The following is a 17,999-nucleotide window of genomic DNA, read 5'->3' on the forward strand; positions in this document are numbered from 1 at the left end:
TATGTAAAAGTAATGATTTAATGACTATAAGCAAGACAAAGCAATAGAATTGTGCTTCTTTTGCAGACTGGGGACAATGAAATGTTTACCTACAATTTTCCCATACAAACATGAAACGATATTCATATAGAATAAACACCCTTACAAATAACCGATGGGTGATGAACACACACCAAGTTCGACCGAAGCAAAACACAAATGGAAAATTGTTGGGGTTATTCATATTTTAAATTCAACATACCCACTCTATTTAAAAATGAATACCTGTAGAAGCTCGTAATAAATTGCTTCTATTTCCAGAGATTAGAAAGAGGGCATATGCCATTGTTTATAACTGTAAAAGCAACTCTTAAATTTGAAATTACTGCTATACCACATATTAAAATAATTTTAGATAAAATGCCTTCTTCCAGCAATTTGCTGGTTTATTTAAAAATTTGTTTTAGAGTTATAGTGATCAATATACATTTTAAAAACACACTGATTCCATCATAAGCAATGGGAAATGAAGACACTATTTTCAAATTCCTTAAAAGTTTTTCTTTACCGAAACAATTAATTTTAAAAGTAAACATTTATTACTAGAGAAAGTCAGTATGATGATTTGCCAGTTGCTTCCAATGGAACAGAATTTAGAATTAGATAGCCACATTAAAAATATTCTATGCTGATAAGGCTCAAACATTGGGTATCTGCAAAGGTCGAACCAGTCAGGAGAATTTAACAACCATTTCTGAATGCATGAAACACAATATTTTCTTTATAGTATTTATAAATATATCATACAATACTGTTTCCTGTTATGTCATATACCAATATGGCATTGTACAACAAGCATAATGCCATCTGATTCTTACAAAAGCGAATCATTTAAACAAGTCAGTAAAATAAACGGTAGTACCCGCTTTTAGGCATACAGATTGTAAAACTGAAGTTTACTTTCCTTTGATCGGTTTTGCGTAGCAACAGAGAAGTAAAAATCAAACAGGAATCAAAATGGCTAAATATGCAAGAAATCGTTATTCACAGTGACATGGCTACATAGAATGCATTATTCTATGCATATTCTTTCTGTTTGTTGTATTTCAAGATAAAAAGCACTTGTTTTCTACAGGTTCACAAAACAGCATAATAACAAGAACAATCAAGGAGAACGTAATGTAGGCGTTAGTTGAGATTAACAAACTATGGCCCAATGTTTATATCCACTGCAGAATATTTTTAAACCCAAACAATGGTTACAGAAACCATTTCACATCTTTCCTAACACACAGAAAAAAATCCTGCCTGCCTTCTCAGAAACCAATTCTTTATAGGAACAACCTTTCCTTTCAATTAACGTCCATATGAATATCACATCTAGTCCATCTTTTATAGCCAAATTCAATGTCACTACAAAAGAAAGCAAATCGGACGATAGTCACATGTATTAGCATCTATAAAGCTGTAATGGCATGGAGAGATCTATATAAATCAGGGGTTTAAAATTTTTTTTCCTTAACAGTCTCAGATATCAACCAGAAGACGTTGCTGACGACCCATTTACAGACGATTTTCGAGGTCTATTGGCAAAGGAGGATTGGTGGTTACCACTGGGGCTGCTGCTGGTTCCATTCATAGTACTGGAAATGTGAGGGAACTGAGGGTGAGGAGACTGGACTGGAGTGCTGGGGCTAGGCAAACAAGAAGAGGTGGAGGGCATGCCTCCTGCTGGGCTGTTGGCCTTGTCACTCCCAGAGTCACTTTCCAGTTCTCCAGCATTTGTCAGTCCATCTCTCTGATGACTGATCTTCATTCTTTTACAAGTAGGTCGAACTCTGTATTTCAAAGGAAGCGGACCATTCTACAAAGTTAAAAGGAAAAAAAAAAATCAGTCTCAACTCTTTAAAAACAGTTTACCACGATAATTTGCAAGTATTAGACAGGCTCCTTACCCTTCTCCAGGTATAAATGTAGGCAATATCCATTAGTGTATAGTAATCCTTTAAAGGTTCCTCTTCATACATGACATCAATCTATTGAAAAATAATATTTTCAATTATTAAGTATCACAAAGGTAAATCTAGATTTTTTTCGGGTCATCTAAATATAATCCAAAAATGTTTTCAAAGACATTTTCTCCAAACGTTTGGACAAAGAAAGACTCCCCCTTGAAACTTCAAATTAGGAAAAATATTTCTTGAAATTACTACGGAACTTGTTTTCATAGCATAAAACAGAATTCGTACCAAACTGTAAGAGATACTTCTGAATTAAGTGCTAAATTAAAAAAAAATTCTGTTGCTTTTTTGGGTTCAGAATCCAAAAAGAAAAGAGTCATTGAATTAAGAAAGAGATCTAAATAAAATGAATGACGACTATGAAGAAGGTACCTGGAAAGTATTAGGTATGTCCATTTTACTTCTGAGAAACTTCCTCAGGTGCATCACGGTCATTGCTGCTGGGCATCGTAAGTATCTTTTATCATTCACCTACGAGTATAGTTAGAAAAGTAATTTTTTTTAATTCCTAACTATCAGAAAAGAAAAGAGTTTCAATTAGATTGCCTGAATATGATAAAAGGTACAAATACCGAAGCAGGGATGTGATAAAATTCTCAACTACACTTTGAGTTTACTATATAAATACTAAATGAACAGATTCCTGATAGAATAAGGAAACTTTATGTATATCAAAGCATTAAACATTAATTATTTAAAATACTTTGTAAGAATAATAATCACATATAAAATAAATCCTATCTATTAACTATGGGATATAGGTCGCTCAAACATCAAACATGACAACTTTCTTCTATTTGACAGCATCATCTGACCCTAGAATATTCTAAAAGGCGAGATACACCCTCATAAAATCTAGAATCCAAACAATGTTCCTTCTATGTTTTTGTGACACGGAACATACCTCCTCCTTAGATTTCTCCTTGTCTTTGTTTACTTTCCGATCCAATCTAAGAAAAAGATAATTTATTAGTGGAACAATGTATCCAATAACCAGATTAACATAAAACACATTTCCTAAAGAATTTACCTGTTCTGATCAAAGAATTCAATGGATAAGCTTATTATCTCATCATCAGTTATAATTCTCTTATCTTCATCTGCAACTTCTCCTCTATCTTCATTAGAGCCATTGGCAGCTATAAAGACATTTTGAAATTCAATTTAAAAAAAATAAATATTTAATTAAAATATCATATATAGGAGAATGGAAATGATACTTCAGATTAAATTCAATTTTAATAATTTACTGGCTACTAAGTTCTCCCTCCAAATAAAATGTCTTCCCCCCTCCAAAAAGTTTACCGTCGGCTGAAGGATGAGCTGCATAAAAATCCCTTCTTCTCTTCATTTCATCTAAAGGCAAGGAAAAAAAGACAAACATTTGGCATAGCAGGTAAAACCAATAAATACTTTTTTAACATTCATTTTAAAGCAAGTTACTCACTTTTGAAAAGCCCTGGAACTAATTTGTATACAATATCTTGAAGAGTTTTATCTGACCTGAAAAAGAAGAAATTAGAAAAGTAACCTATCAATTAAGACAGCAAAAACTAAAAGCATTCATAAACTATTACAGATTCTTTGTTTTCTTTGTGCTATCGTATTTTACTTGATAGTGACTCTGTCTATAACTACATCAACAGGATAACAATGAATTATGAGAATAAAAGTTCTTTAGGTAGCAGCATTCTTTTAAATTAGTAAAAAAAATACTTTATTTTATATTCACTAATAAATTCTTCATATTTCACGGAGTCAAGAAAAGCATGCCTTTCAAGTTACTAAATTAGCTAATATGAAAGAAAATAAAGAGCAGAGAATGGAAGCTCTTTAATACGTTCACTTTTGCCTGTCATGAAGTCAATAAACCAATACTTTATTGGAGAAGTAATTCAGCATTTAAAAGATGGTTAAAAATCCTCAAAATTACTTGAATAATATGGAACTTTGTTCAAAGTTAGTCATCATTAAAATGGCAAGAAATTAAAGGCCCCCCTCCACAAAGCCCACAAGAGGTGGGATTCAAGGGTAAATTCACTAAATTATGGAATTCCAATAACAATTACAAACAATGATTATAAACATTTCCCTACCTTATATTCAGTAGTGGTCTGGTTTTGTGAACTTGGACATCACAGATAGGACAATACTTGCTGGTCTCCAGGTAACGCACAATACATGTTTTACAGACTAGAAGTGGAAACACATAAAGTTTTTAACTTTAGAAATTAGATTCTAAAGCATTAAAATTAGTGTCAGAAACAGAGAACTAGAAGCAGCAAAATGGTAAAGCCAAAAAGAATTTCCAATTAAATAAACTCACTCAATTAATATCGCGAGAACACTGATACATTGCATGGCTGTGCTTACACAATAATATTTTATTAAGTATGTATTAACAAAAAGTCATTAAACGCAAGACAAGAAAAAGACTTCGTCATTTGGTACCAGCATTCTCAAGGATTGCTGGAATTGTTAGTTTTCAAATTTCAGGATGAAATGTTAAATATACATGACACGAAAAAGGTGTGACACTTTGTACTTACAGGAATGTAGACATTCTATTATGGTCGTGGCATCAATGAAGTACCCTCCACAAAGCACACACATTAGGTGGGGATTTAGCTCAGTGATCTTGATTCTGGTTGTTCGATGCATTTCTGCTTGATAACAGATCCTGCAAAACACAGAAAGATTGGCCATAATTCAGAGAAAGAGAAGTGAATTATCCGCAACTCCTAGTAACTGTGCACTCTGAAACGCTGAGGACTTCATAAAACTCGTTTAACACTGTACAGCCGGACCGTCCCAACGTTTTCTACAGAAAACGTTTACTAATCAGACGAATCAATTCTACTGAAACGGTGAAAACGGATCCAACTGAAGTAACTTCTGGTCCCTCAAGTAATTCCAGGAGGGAGAAGAAAAGGTCTGGGGTGGGGGCTGGGAGCTGAGAGTATTCGAGTCTTTTTCTTCCATTTGTCCTCCAGCCTAGCAGCCCCACGGCTGCTGCCGACGCCACACAGTCCCCGCAGATATTTACCAACCGCCAGGGCTTGTTCCAGGTCTCCCAATTTATTGTAAAACTTCCTTATGGATCTTCAGTCGAAAATCCGGGAGCATGCCCTGGCTTCCCAGGGGTTCCTGTTGTTTTAGGCGGTTCCAGCAACCAGAAGTTGGCACGTTTTTACTCGATACAAAGGGAAAACAAATTCGGCTCTATCTGCATCCCTGGCATTTCCGGAGCTGGGTGCCGGGGCCGCAGGAGAAGCACCTCGAGTCGGCCTCGGGCTGGGGCCTGAGCGCGCGGACGCCGGGGGGCCGGGATGCGAGGGGCGGATCCGGCGGCGCCCGGGGCTCCGTCTCGCTCCGGATTCGGAACTCGCCTTGGTCGGGGTTTCCATAGCAACTTACACTTACACTTGGCATGCGGCCACCGCTGCAACTCCGCGCGGAGCCGGGCCGAGCCCGGAGCTTCGGCGGGCGTGCGGGGCGGCCGGGCGGCGGCGGCGGCGGGCGCGGGGGAGGGGCCGCGCGGCGCGGGGGCGGGGCCGGCGCGGGGGCGGGGTGGGGTGCGGGCGCCGCGGCGCGGGGGTGGGGCGGCCCCACGAGGCCCGCGGCGCCGGGGAGCAGGACCGCGGCCCGCGGCGCCCCGGCCGGCAGCCTGGGGGACCCCGGAGCGTGCGAGTGGGAAGGGAAAGTGCACACCGCGCTCCCGGCCATTTCGGACACTCTTGGGGGCCTCTTTCCACGTCGACTCGGTGCGAAGAGCTTCTTTCAGATCTTGACTCTTTTGGTCTCTCCTGTTAGAAATCACTAGGTCAAAAATTTCACGGAGGGATGCTTGAGAATTGCCAACTGTGCACTTAGCCCGAAACCGTCAGGGCTCAAATTGCAGAGATGTTTATTGAACTGAACCTCTTTAAAGCTCTCTTCTCTAATATGAAGTTCTCCTGTAGATTAGATGAGCGATACAAAGTTTTGGAGAGGCTGAAAACTGAAATCTGTTTCACAAGAAGAGGAGGGGGCAAAGCCCTGTGTTTCATCTGAACTATGCTGGAGGCAAGAAAAACTACTTTAATCGGTACGATAGTGACAATATGTAAAGAACCCTGTGACCAGCCCATTCCCAACGCTAAATCAACACCTTGTCAACCCACAGCAACGAGAGGAGAGAAAAACAAATGTCATTTTCTCAGCCTAACCTCCATACAGACCTCCACACGATGAAACCATACATTCCCAACAGATACCATATATTACAGAAAAGTCACGGTGGGGAACTGTCAGCAACAATACACCAGCGGACAATCAGGGAAGTCAATTACTTCGCGTAGTATTCTTGAAAAATGCCTTTCCTACCCCCTCTTCATTCATTTCAGAACCTGAAATAAGACTAAGCTTCTAGGCTTGTCTGAAGTACATTCTCAAAGCTGCCTTGAAGAGAAATCTAGGAACTTGGGAAACTGAAAGGTGCATCTCAAGTTTTAATTCTTAGGGAATTTTAATGCAGTAGAGGGAAATACCAATCAACATACCTCAATGGCTGAAACTAAAAGCTTCAGAGTACCAAAAAAACGGTAAAAACAAAACAAAGCCTCTTTTATGAAAGTGACCACAGTGGCAACCAGCGACTTCAACCAGAGAACTCCACGTGTGACTCCTCAGTTATCTTTGGATTACTTGTTCAGAAGAATATTGTCAACATGTTATTAAGATAAATCTAAGTAGGGTTGCAGAGGAGTTGTAGGTGGAGCAGTGGCCCTAAAGAGCAGCAATATTTCAATCTATTGTCCTTGGTGATTAAAGACAAGCCTTCTTGGTTCTTAAAGAAAACTCTCCTTGTGAAACCTAAGGACCTTTCCTAGAAAGATAGTTAACAAGGTGATACTTTTGTCTCCTTGTGAAAGCACATCACATAATGCCACTGATCATGAAGTCTAGGAAGGGGCTTCAAGAAAAATAGCTGCCTTTAGTTCTCCTCTGCTTTACAGAAAACCAACACAGATATTAACACATAGAACAATCAAACCTCAATGGAGGGTTAGCCACTGGTTGGCTTTGAACATTTCAGTCACATGTACTTGACCAAAACCCTTTCAAATTCATCTTCAGTCTTAATTCACACAACTCCTCTACCTCAGTTCAGAAGAATGTGGCCACAACCCTATTACCTTTTATAATGCTAGTAAATATCACTTTGTTACTTGGGTAAAAAATCAGTTCTTTATCTTTTTATACCATTTGAAAGTACTGGCAACCTAATAGAGACTTCCAAAACGTTTGACATGCTTAATAAGGTTTAACAAACAATCTCTTGCGCCTTAGAAATGAAAACCTTCTGGGTTCCAACACAGAAACTGCAAGTTAAGCAAGCAAAAATGCACGAAAGACACGATGGTAAAAAGACTCAAGAGTTAAAACTTGCCATTATAACGTACTCAGTTGGGGCTGTCAGTTTAGTTGGAGGCCTAACACCAGTAATGTCAAAATGAAGGAAAACAGAAGCAAGTTCTTATGTTAACAATCAGCTCAACTACTGAAATCTAAGAAACGCAATAGAACTCCATAACCCCAGTTGGAGCTCACAGTCCAACACAAGCATGGGTAAAGGTGGGGTTAACTTGACTCGTAGGGAGAATTCTGCCTATGTGGGCACTTAATGCCCATCCAAGAACTTGGTGGTAGAGTATTAATGGCTTTACCAACTGCAATTAAATGCTCGGTTTTCTTACAAAAGCCTGTCTATGTGTGCGTGCGTGTATACACATTCATACACAGTAACTTTTATGTGGCTTTAAAGATACTGTTACTAGGCGTATAATTTGCACAGGTAGCTGATTTCAAACACCTTTGTACTTTGGGGCAGATGGGAATGAACTCAAGTATTAAAAAAATTTATAAATTTGCTCATAAAATCAATCTCCAAGGGATTCTGATCAGCCTACTTAAATTCAACCTCAAATGTTAATATACTCTCCTAAGTTAGTATATACTGTCAACAATTTGCATCCTTAACTTTCAAGTGTTTAGTGTAGCTTATGGTGTTTCCAGAACTTGAGGGTTAAGGTTCCCATAAAACATAGGTTGAACTACTCAGAACATTCTAGGTACCACCCACCTACTCTTGGATTTGGATAAATATGCCTAGAATTTTGCCTACTTTAAGGGAAGGGGTTAATACATCCTTCTCTTTCAAATATTGAACCGTGACCACTAAGCCCACTAAATCCTTTTATTGCAATTGGGAATGATCAAAGTCCCTCTACTTGTTTACTTCCAATTATTAACTGTAAATCTCTGGGAAAAAGATCATGCCATCATGCTGTCAAACCCAAAAGACTGCGTAAACATATGCAATCAACTTTTTAGTGCTCCTTTCCCAAAGCATCTCTTTTCTACATGACCTATTTTGACATTTAGCAAAACCTATAAAACGCAGTGGGCTTCAGTCATGGTTCTAGGTGCATCCCATCACAGAGGTTGAGAGAAAAACTACAGTCTCCGAGAAGGAGAAAAAGAAAAAGGGGCTAAAGAAGGAAAGAAAGAAAGGAAACCTCCTGCTACACTAACGTCCAGTCACCATCATCACTCCAAAAAAAGCTCCAAATTTGAAATGCCCACTTCCCAGGGAGCACCTCCCGAGCAACGTTTAGAGAACTTGTCCCAGACTCCCAACAGATCGCACCTCGAAAACTTTACCATTTTAAACATAAATGCAGGAGACCTTAGAAACAACTGGCAACCGCCATCTTACAAGCCATCCAATTTCACACAAGTGTCCCTCCAACTTAAGTTAATAACATTTTTGTCCGGGCTCTCTCCAGCCTAACACCCACCTCGGTGGGATCGCCGCCCCCCACGTTACCCGTCCCTATAAAATGGGGGCGTTCTCTGAAGGTTTAAACCCCTCAAAAGCCCTTTCTTCGGGAGAGGAGGGAAGCCACTTGACCCGAGCAGCTCTCGATTTCAGGAGCCCGTCCCCGCTTCATCAAAATCTACCTCTCAACAAAGGGCGCCGCGGCCGGGCGAGCCGCCGAGGCTGCAAATACGAGTGTTCTTCTCGGGGGCCATGTGCGTCGCGAAGGGGTAGAGGGGCGCTCGGGGGAGAAAGGAACTAAAACGTGGGGCGGCGCGCGGCGCGGCCGGGGCTGGAGCGGGCGGCGGCTGGAGCGGCGCCGAGCCCGGCTGGCGGCGGCGGCGCGGCGCGGGCTGCGGGTCGGTCCCGGCGCCGCGGGAGTCGGCGGGCGGCGGCGGGCGCGCGCGCGCGGGCGGCGGGCGCGGGCGGCGCGCGGGGCCGGCGGCCGGGCGGCCGGGCGGCGGCGCGGGGCTCGGCGCCCACGCTGTCAGCGCCCTCCCGGCCGGCGCGGGCGAGGCGCGGGGGGGGCCGCTCCCCGTCCACCCGCGGCCGGCCCGAGCCCCGCGCGGCCCCCGCCGCCCCCCGGCCCCGTCCCGGAGGCGCCTCGCCTCCTACGTACCCGGAAAAAGCAGCCGGCGAGAGGCGATCGAAGCGGGCGGAAAAGACAATGAAAGTTAAAAGTCGTTCAGCAGAAAATGAATGTGAGCCAAGCGGCCATCTTGAAGCGAGCTGCAGACGCCGCTGTCAATGGGCAACGAGCGCAGCCGAGAGGAGCCGCGGCCGCCGCGCTCGGCTCATGCTGCCTCCCGAGCCCGGCCTCCTCCTCCTCCTCCGCCTCGGCCTCCTCCTCCTCCGCGGCCTCCTCCTCCTCCTCCTCCTCCTCCTCGGCCTCCAACGCCTCCTCCTCCTGGGCCTCCTCCTCCTCCTCCTCGGCCGCCGCCGCCTCCTCCCGCTCCGCACTCGGGGGAGGGAGCGCGCGGAGGGGGCGCGATCAGTATTATTCTGCGGGGCTGGGAGGTGTTTCTAATCCGGATCGGGGCTCCCTCGCCAACATCCCCATTGTCTCGCCCCGATCTCTGCCTTTAATACTACGATTATTATTTCATAGTTGCTGGGGGGGAGGAGGGCGGCTGGGGGGCGCCGTGTGTGTGCGTGCGGAGAGGCGGGGGGAGGGGAGGAAGGATGAGGAGGGGGAGGGGAGGGTGGAAAAAAAATGCACCGCTGAAGGCAGAGTGGAAACTGACACCGGCTCCAAAATGGCTCAGAGTCCGCCCGCCCCCTCCCCCCGCCGCCCCCCCACCGGGTCACGTGCTCCCCCTCATTCCTTAAGGGCGGCCTGGGAATTAGTGTCGGTGTAGTCGGGCCCGCGGCCGCCCCCTCCCCTCCGAGCCGCGCGCCCCGGCCCCCTCCCCCGGGCTTTGCGCAGCGGCGGCGGTGCTGGCGGCCGCGGAGACATTTCTCCACCGCGCCACACGCGCCACCCTGCTCTCGGCGCGGGCATCGCTCGGGCCCCGCACGCAGCGCCGCCCGCCCCCCCGTTATTTCTTTCTTTCCGCCGCCCGCCTCCGCCCGCGGCGCACACGTCCCCGGGCTCCCGCCGGGGAGACCGCCCGGCCACCGCCCCCCGCTCGGCCCCGGCGGCCCCGCGGGCTGCGGCCCAGGCTCCGGCGTCGCAGCGCGGAACCTGCGCCCAAGCTGGGCTCGCGGAAACAACAGCGCCCGCCCCTGCCTTCCCGCGGCCGCGCGGGCCCCTTCCCCGCCCGCCGGCGGCCGAGGCGGGGCGCGCGCGGGCAGCGGCTCGCTCGGGGCAGGGGCTCGGCGCGGGGGCTGCCGGCCTGGCCTTGGGAGCCCCGCGCGAGGGGCCGGCTGCGGGCGAGCCCTCCGGCGCAGGTAACGGGACGGGCCGGCTCCCGCCGCGGGGCCCCCGCGCCCGCTCCCCGAGTCCCGAAACCGGAGTCTTCCACAAACCCCGGAGATCGCATCCTTTCCCCCGTGCCTAACTCTAATCCAGAGAAAAGGCGATCGTCAAAAGTTAACGCTAATCGTATCTATGTCTTCAAAGTAATAATTAACACACAAACTCAAATCCAAACACACTCTCGCCACTCTTTTTGTGGGAACAACTTATTTATTCAGAGTGTAATACTGTCTACCTCCTTTTGTTAGACTTGAAAAAGATCAAAATGGGATCAATGTGCAGTTCACACTAAAGATGACTCAAATACTTAGGCAGAATTTCCCTCCACCCTCCACTTACATTTCGCAAGTGTAAAAAAATAAGAGTGTCAAAATTGATGAGTAACATAAATCCAAAAAGGAAAAGGGTTTCTACTGAAAAGGAGGACATCCAGCTCGCATCAACGACGCTTCTGCCGATGGCAAGGCGTTCCTGGTCTTCCTCTAGACCCGGGCGGATCGTTAACTTCCCCAGGTTACAACTGAGTTGCTCTTTCCAGGCTTTTGGCAGCATCTTTAAGTTTCCCCACTAAGTCCTAAAAGACGTATTTAATGCCACGTTTTTAGAATAAAACACGAGAAAGAAGTATCCAAGTTTGAGAAAGATGCAAGAAAAAAGTCGGGAGACACTTTCTAAACAAGATTAAAATTCACGAGGATTTTAACCTTTGACAAACCACTGTTGGTCAAAAGAAGGTTTTCCTCTAAAATATTTCACCTTCAAATGGGCTACTTGCCCTCAGATTTGAAATAGGATTTCTAACCGAACCCTCTTTAACAGGCAAGGTATATCAAATTAAATTTCTCAAGTTATCTAACAAAGATTATGCTGTGTTCACATTTTCTGAAAGTTTAAAGTTTGATTGATGATTATATTAAAACGACTCTGCAGGAGATGCCTTTTGATAAATCCAATTTCATCAAAATTTCAAGTAATGATCTTCATTTTTTTAGGCGGTAAGAAATACATTCGTTGTCATGGCCATTAATCAATGTAGTTTTGAATGTCCCCAGTCTTACATTGGCAATATAAACAGTTTTGGAATCTTATGTATACTTGGTCCTTTATAAAAAGTCATTTAAAACCACTGTTTAAAAACCCTGTTTTGAAAGTTTAATTCAATTTCTGAAACCAAAGAAGACATTTTCAAAGACATGCTCTTAATTTTGCTTTGTCCTATTGGATCAAACTCATCACAAATAGAAGGAATTTACACTCAACAATACACTTCAGAAGTTTATTTTAATGGGAGGGAACAGCAAATACAGATCAATTCTCTGTTAGTAACAGCTTAATTTCAAAAGTGAAGACCACATTAAAATATTGCTTTTGAAGCCCCCTTCCCATTAAATCCTTAATCAACCTTCATTATCTACTGACACATGGTTAGATTATTTTTCTTTTGAACTTTACATAAGCATAATCCTCAATTAAACATCTATAAAAAGACAGACATATTGGCAGATCCTAATACTGTACCTGTAACTGTTCCATGTTGCAACGAAAACTAATCTCTGGGTGGGATTGGGAATCAGTGTTCTAAGGAAGGAAAAAAACGCTGTTTATTTAAACCAAGGAAATTTTAAATTTCATTACACATTTCATTTCTACACAGGGTTTATGTATAAATACCTCTACATTTAAGGTCACCGAATATGCAGGTCTGTACATCTTTTGAAGCTGATTGGTCTAAAACAACACAACACATACATTTCAGTCTCTAAGTCTATTTTTTAAGAAGTTCCCTAAATCCCCCTAGAGAACAGTTTGTTAAACTTTACCTTTATCTGATATTCCAAACGCCAGGAAACATCAGTTATATGAGGCAGAGACGTGCCTATACTGAAAGATACAATGATAATTTTGTACACAACATCTACCGGAAAACTCTCAGTATTCATCTTCACCAAGAACGGTGTCCACCTTCCACCTCCCACACACACACACACAATTTTAATCCATTCTGAATTTTAAAACATTGTTAAACTTTATTTTCAAGTTCTGAGTAGTAAAAGGGCGTTTAAAAAATTATCTCAATAAACTTTACCTTTAAAAACATTAGCTTAACTTCAATTGTTTCACTTGCCCTTTGGCCCCTTTTCTTTTGGTCAAGATCCCTGCTTTTTTGCCCTGTTTTGTTTCACACCAGCACTCTCCATTCATACCTGCAATTGAAAAGTGGCTCAGCTTGACACCTTATACAGTACCTACCTTCCCAGTAGGATTTCTAGGGAATTCTTATTATTCTGGGGGGAAAAAAAGAAAGAAAGAAAACACATCTTTGCAAACAGAGTAGAAGAAAAATAGTAATTGTTAATTTAAAAAATTTTAAGTAAGTAACCTGATATTCTGTGCAAAACAGTTCTATCCGCTCTCTATCAAATTTACAGTCTTCTAGATAAGTGCTAAAGGAAAAAAAGCCAAAGTTTAGTCTCCATTCTAAAAACTGAAATTGGAATCATAAAGGAACTATTTCAAAATAAATGGATATTTAAATAAATCCTGTACCTTAGAGTTGATTTGTCAGCACTTTGCTTTGCTGCCTCCAGTATGTAAGTTGCAGCTGCTGCATGACAATGTTTTAAAACCACTGGGTCGATATGTTTCAAGTCTGGGTGATCTAAAATAAATTAATTGCCAGTGATGCCTGTGATAATAAATTCTCTGTAGTCATATTTCTAAAAAGGATATTTTAATTTGGGTAAAAACTGTCTTTAACAAGACAACAAAAAGAATTCAACTATAAGGACTGGCAATTTTAAGTAAATGAGATGAGCAACAAGGTCAATGGCAAAACGATCAAGAGCACACACCAATAATTCTCCTGTTACCTGGTCCCAATTATCTTCTTTATTTTGCCTTTACATTTTTACTGTTTTTAAAAAAATTACAGTCCGCAAGAAAAAGTAACTATACAGGGGTCATTCTAACGCTGGATGGAGTAAATTCAGGGGAAAATAAGAAGATATTTTACATGGTGTAATTTAAGAATGAATAAACTTTCCCTGTAAATATCGATTAATTTTAGGCTAACTGGCTCCTTGGACATTAATATATGGGGGGGGGGGGGAGGCACCAGTTCACAATATAACACACAATTTTCAAAATATTTTCAGGTTTTGACAGCCATCCTTTTTTTTTTTGAGATTAACCCAGGTGGTGGTTACTATTTTCGTTTAAAGAACTTCCACTTTCATACTTTTTTGTACAAGTGTTTAGTTCATGAAACTACAGAAAAAACAAAAATTTGAATTGTTGGGATATTTATATTTAAGAAAATTATCTAAAAGCGATCTGTCTTAAAATACGCCTTCAATCCATACTGACACCGCTCTCCGCAATCACTGACCGGACCACTTAAAAGAGGCTCGCCTCCTGGTCACTAGCGCGGAACAAAACATTGTGCACCCTATTTTAAGGTTCCAGGCGTGGAACCTGTGCAAAACATAAGAACTAGAGTGTTGGAGTCATCAGAGGAACTTGAGCTATTCTCTAAGTTGGAAAATGTCAACACTACTGGACCTAGGAGTTCCTTTGCAAACAGACCCTTTAAAACTTTTGCCAGCCCAGCCCTGAAAGCTTTCATCGCAGGGAGCTCCCCTGATGAAGTCCAAGTGTCAAACAGCCTTTGCCTCCGACCAGGCTGAAAATCTTCGCGTTTTAGGCCACAAACAAGACTTGAACACGGGCTTTACAAAGGAACAAAGAGACTGGGAGGGGAAATCAGGCCGGGAACGTGTAGCTGGCTGTGTGCAGGTGCCAACCGGGGAGGGAACAATGCTCAGGGTCCGCTCCGGGTCCTGGCAGAGCCAGCACCGCACACTCCGTCCGGAGCGAAGGGCAAAGCCCGGAGACTTCCTCTTCCCGGGGCTTTCCCCTCTCGCTCGGGCTCGCTCCTCTTCTCCGAGCGCCCCGCCACCCAGGCCGATCCAGCTCGGAGCCGAGCGGCTTACCTAACACGGCCTCGTCCGCCTGGGCGTCCAGCAGGCTCTGGAAAGCCGCCCGGAGGAGAAGCGTGAAGGCGTTGGAGTCGAAGGAGCCGGGATCGGCCAGCCGCTGGACGCCTTTCTGCACAAACTCCGAGAGCTCCATTGTGAGCGCGCCGTGACCTTCGACACGCGCACCACGTGACGCGCGCCGCGCGCTCAGCTGATCGGCCGCGCGCGCACGCCGCCCGGGCGGCGGCGCGGGCTGAGGGCCTCCCCGCCCGAGGCCTCCCCGCTGGCCTCTCCGCCCGCGCCCCCAGCCGCCCGCCGCCGCCCGCCGCCGCCCCCGCCGCCCCCGCCGCCGCTTCCGTCCAGCGTTTCCTTCTGCGCCAGCCGCCGGAGCTGCCGCGCCTCCGCGACAGGGGCGGCCCCGCGCGCTTTGTGGACGCGCTCGGTGCTTTCTCCGCCACCGGGCGCCCAACGGGACTGTCACCAGCGTCTGCGGGGCTCCGCGGGAGCGGCCCCTCCAGGACCCCCTCGGGAGGTGCTGGAAGCTGTCGCGATCCCCGCCCCCACCGCCCCCGAACACTGCTCTGCCCCGCTCCTCGCTCAGCGCGAAAGCCTGCGGGACGCTCCAGTTTAAGGCAACTGGTTGTTTTTTGGGGTTTGGGTTTTTTTTTTTTTCACTCAACAGCTTAAACCACTCCCCCTCCCCAAGCAGTGAGTGAAACTGTAGACCTCTAATTATGTAATTGTTTATTTTCCCTTTTTCATTGTCATTTCTGGAATACGGTAATTGATTCCTTCCTGCATGGGGAGGGGTGTGTGTATACACACATACACACTTACCTATAGTGCGCATGTGTACGTACTGTACCTCAATAGTTGGGGGACTAATAAATCATTCACGACCGCACTGGAGAGAATTAAAATTTTTATATGCCGCTGCAAATAAATACCTTTCAAAAGCAAACTGAGACAAGTTTTGTGCTGCTGTACTCACTACGTCTATGGGTCCAGTTTTAATTACTCAAAAACACACTTCATGTATTTATATCAGACAGTTATCTTAGTAAAATACAGTTAGGAATGGCAACACTTTTGTTAGGAGTGAATTACTGTTGTTGAGACCCGCAATTTAAAGATTCAAATATTGTATAAAGTTTAACTTCCCCTTTATATTTCTACGAAGTTGGAGAACAAGAGTGATTCTTTAAAAGAAAAACCGCGAAGCAAAGTAGAGTATGCATTTTTGATCAAAAGAATTTAAAAAGTCAAAATGCAAGTTCTTTAGGGTGGAGGGGAGGGATAAGAAAAAAAGGTGTTTTAGTCTTTAGGAGCGATTATTTGAAACAGACTCAAGGTGAAACACTTTTCTGGGTATGATTTAGGTGCTTATTTGAAAACAAATTGTTTCTAATGAATACAGTCAACATTCAACCTTGCACCAATCCATAGAGAGCACCTGATTTCACAACAGGACGCAAATGGAATAAGTTAGCATCAGTAACAGACTGAGTAACTCCTCAGTTCTCCTTTGAAAGCTTTGAAAGCCATGTGAACTAGCTCTTCACTTCGGTGAGCATGTAGGAGCAGTGAAGGATTTAAGAGTCTCCCTAGAGTCTTTATGAAACAAACACCTATTAATCATGCTCATCTTTTCTTCTCATCTCTCATTTTTCTTTCTAAACTCTTTGCTTCTCATCAGTAGTAAAATGTCAGTTGCAACATTTCCAGATATCTGACTTACGTGGGGACATTTTACAGGGCAGAGTTGTGTAAGTGTTAAACAATATTAACAACACCCAAGCTCATTATGTTTATTACACATGTATTTTATGACCTTGCTTAACAGTGATTGCTCATACTCTGATAGAATTTGAATTGATAATTGTAATCAGACTCAGTTTAGTGGCGAAAAAGAACACATTAATGCTTGAGCGTAGATTTGAAGACCTTATTTTAAAAGAGGAAAGTAAATAGAATTAAATGGTTGTGAGTTTGTGGGCATAAAAGTTAGGAAATTCACAAGGATTGTTTCCATAACAGCTGTCATGTTACTTTCTTGTACATATATAAGTACTTTCTCTTACAGGGCATTTGTCCTCTTCTGCCTAAATATATTTATGTGTTAGGCCCAAGTGGTGGCTCCATTTCCAGCTCACACAAAAATTTTAACTAATGTTTTCTGATGCTAGAAAAACTGAATTTCTCTACCGTAGGTACATTGATTTCAACTCCCTTTGAAGGAGGCACAGGATTAAGTATTTGTTTAAATGTAGATAGAGTGTGTGTTTTTGACAAGTAAGCCATTGAAATACATTGAAGTATGATCATTAAAAGGCATGATTACCCAGATGTAGACTTTCTTAGTTGCAGCAATAAAATCAATGTGTTTTATATTAGAAAAACTATGTATGAACACATTCTGAAAGTATGAAAAAAAACCTTTAACATTTTTGCTTTGATCACCGAAAACAGCGTTAGAGCTTTCACTAGACTTTACAAAATTCTGCAGGCTCAAAGCCAATAGACTAAATTTGGCCTCAAAGAGTCTTTTTAAACAACGATTATGTGCAGCTGAAAACAACAAAATATATATTCAAACATCTTCCTGTTAATAATATATTTTTCCTTCTAAACTGCTAATATTAAGATAGTGCTAATAAATTTGTTTTTCTTTTTGAGAATCTAGAAATTATTCCAAGAATTAGAAAGCATCATTTTAAACAAGTGTTTTAAAATACATTGTATCCTTTGAGCTGGTTAGTTCATTTTGTTTTACAAACCAATTTAATATTGGCCTCTGCACTGTGAGTACAATTAAAATGTGCTGCGTTGTTCACAGGCTCTATATGGTCTGCATTTCCCAAAGGCCTCATTGGTAAATTTGTTTAGTTTTATGAAGTAAAATATTTTCTCGTATTCTCTTTCAGATAGCATAAGTACAAGTACTTTTGCTTTTGTGCAAAGAAAGCTGAAGGAAAGTATTCCTTTAGATTGAAGAGTTTGTTGAACATTCATGGGAAGGAAAAAAAAAAAAGCCAATGTGCTTAAGTGCCTATGAGACATCCAGAAATTTTAACGGGCATACATTCTGCATGTTCTAGTAGTGTTCTATTTGATTCCTGCCCATGGAAAACATGCTCATTTCCTAGAGAGAATAAAGTTAAACACAATTCAAAATTTCTTGTACACAAGAAACCATCTTCTCCTTGCCCCGTAATGCCGATTCTTTGATGTGTATTGACCTT

General features: G+C 43.2%; 3 protein-coding genes across 4 annotated transcripts; all 3 read right to left on the reverse strand.

The window, feature by feature from the left end:
- On the reverse strand, positions 1-9,809 carry BMI1 (BMI1 proto-oncogene, polycomb ring finger). Of its 2 annotated transcripts, none has more exons than XM_044762144.2 (10): positions 9,482-9,809; positions 4,550-4,680; positions 4,097-4,193; positions 3,448-3,503; positions 3,306-3,356; positions 3,031-3,139; positions 2,905-2,950; positions 2,373-2,471; positions 1,935-2,015; positions 1-1,843 (listed from the first exon to the last, which is right to left on the reverse strand). In XM_044762144.2, exons 2-10 carry the CDS (start codon positions 4,659-4,661, stop codon positions 1,514-1,516), a joined length of 981 nt encoding a protein of 326 aa, XP_044618079.1. In that variant the 5' UTR covers positions 4,662-4,680; positions 9,482-9,809; the 3' UTR covers positions 1-1,513. The 2 variants fall into 2 exon arrangements, with proteins under 2 accessions (XP_044618079.1, XP_014720534.1); XM_014865048.3 differs by lacking the exon at positions 9,482-9,809 and adding an exon at positions 5,047-5,523.
- On the reverse strand, positions 9,121-9,922 carry LOC139042477 (brain acid soluble protein 1-like). Its single transcript, XM_070500837.1, has 3 exons — positions 9,915-9,922; positions 9,619-9,821; positions 9,121-9,473 (listed from the first exon to the last, which is right to left on the reverse strand). The coding sequence occupies exons 1-3, from the start codon at positions 9,920-9,922 to the stop codon at positions 9,121-9,123; spliced, it is 564 nt and encodes a 187-aa protein (XP_070356938.1).
- Positions 9,923-10,968: 1,046 nt separating this feature from the next.
- On the reverse strand, positions 10,969-15,052 carry COMMD3 (COMM domain containing 3). Its single transcript, XM_014865052.3, has 8 exons — positions 14,773-15,052; positions 13,328-13,439; positions 13,161-13,224; positions 13,031-13,065; positions 12,601-12,661; positions 12,452-12,508; positions 12,299-12,358; positions 10,969-11,354 (listed from the first exon to the last, which is right to left on the reverse strand). The coding sequence occupies exons 1-8, from the start codon at positions 14,909-14,911 to the stop codon at positions 11,295-11,297; spliced, it is 588 nt and encodes a 195-aa protein (XP_014720538.1). The 5' UTR covers positions 14,912-15,052; the 3' UTR covers positions 10,969-11,294.
- Between the last annotated feature and the right edge of the window lie 2,947 nt (positions 15,053-17,999).

The sequence above is a fragment of the Equus asinus genome, chromosome 29, assembly GCF_041296235.1.
Source record: "Equus asinus isolate D_3611 breed Donkey chromosome 29, EquAss-T2T_v2, whole genome shotgun sequence".
Lineage (NCBI taxonomy): Eukaryota > Metazoa > Chordata > Mammalia > Perissodactyla > Equidae > Equus > Equus asinus.

Bases quoted from the DNA above. Each gene is read 5' to 3' on its own strand.
- BMI1 (XM_044762144.2), bottom strand. From the start codon at position 4,661: ATGCATCGAACAACCAGAATCAAGATCACTGAGCTAAATCCCCACCTA. The intron at 3,504-4,096 runs GTAGGGAAATGT...CTTCTTTTTCAG, and splicing joins AGACCACTACTGAATATAAG to GTCAGATAAAACTCTTCAAG. The intron at 3,140-3,305 runs GTAAACTTTTTG...ATGTCTTTATAG, and splicing joins AGCTCATCCTTCAGCCGACG to CTGCCAATGGCTCTAATGAA.
- LOC139042477 (XM_070500837.1), bottom strand. The intron at 9,474-9,618 runs GTTGCCCATTGA...CCGGGTACGTAG, and splicing joins GGCTCCTCTCGGCTGCGCTC to GAGGCGAGGCGCCTCCGGGA.
- COMMD3 (XM_014865052.3), bottom strand. From the start codon at position 14,911: ATGGAGCTCTCGGAGTTTGTGCAGAAAGGCGTCCAGCGGCTGGCCGAT. The intron at 13,440-14,772 runs GTAAGCCGCTCG...AATTTATTTTAG, and splicing joins GGCGGACGAGGCCGTGTTAG to ATCACCCAGACTTGAAACAT. The intron at 13,066-13,160 runs GTTACTTACTTA...TTTTCCCCCCAG, and splicing joins TGTTTTGCACAGAATATCAG to AATAATAAGAATTCCCTAGA.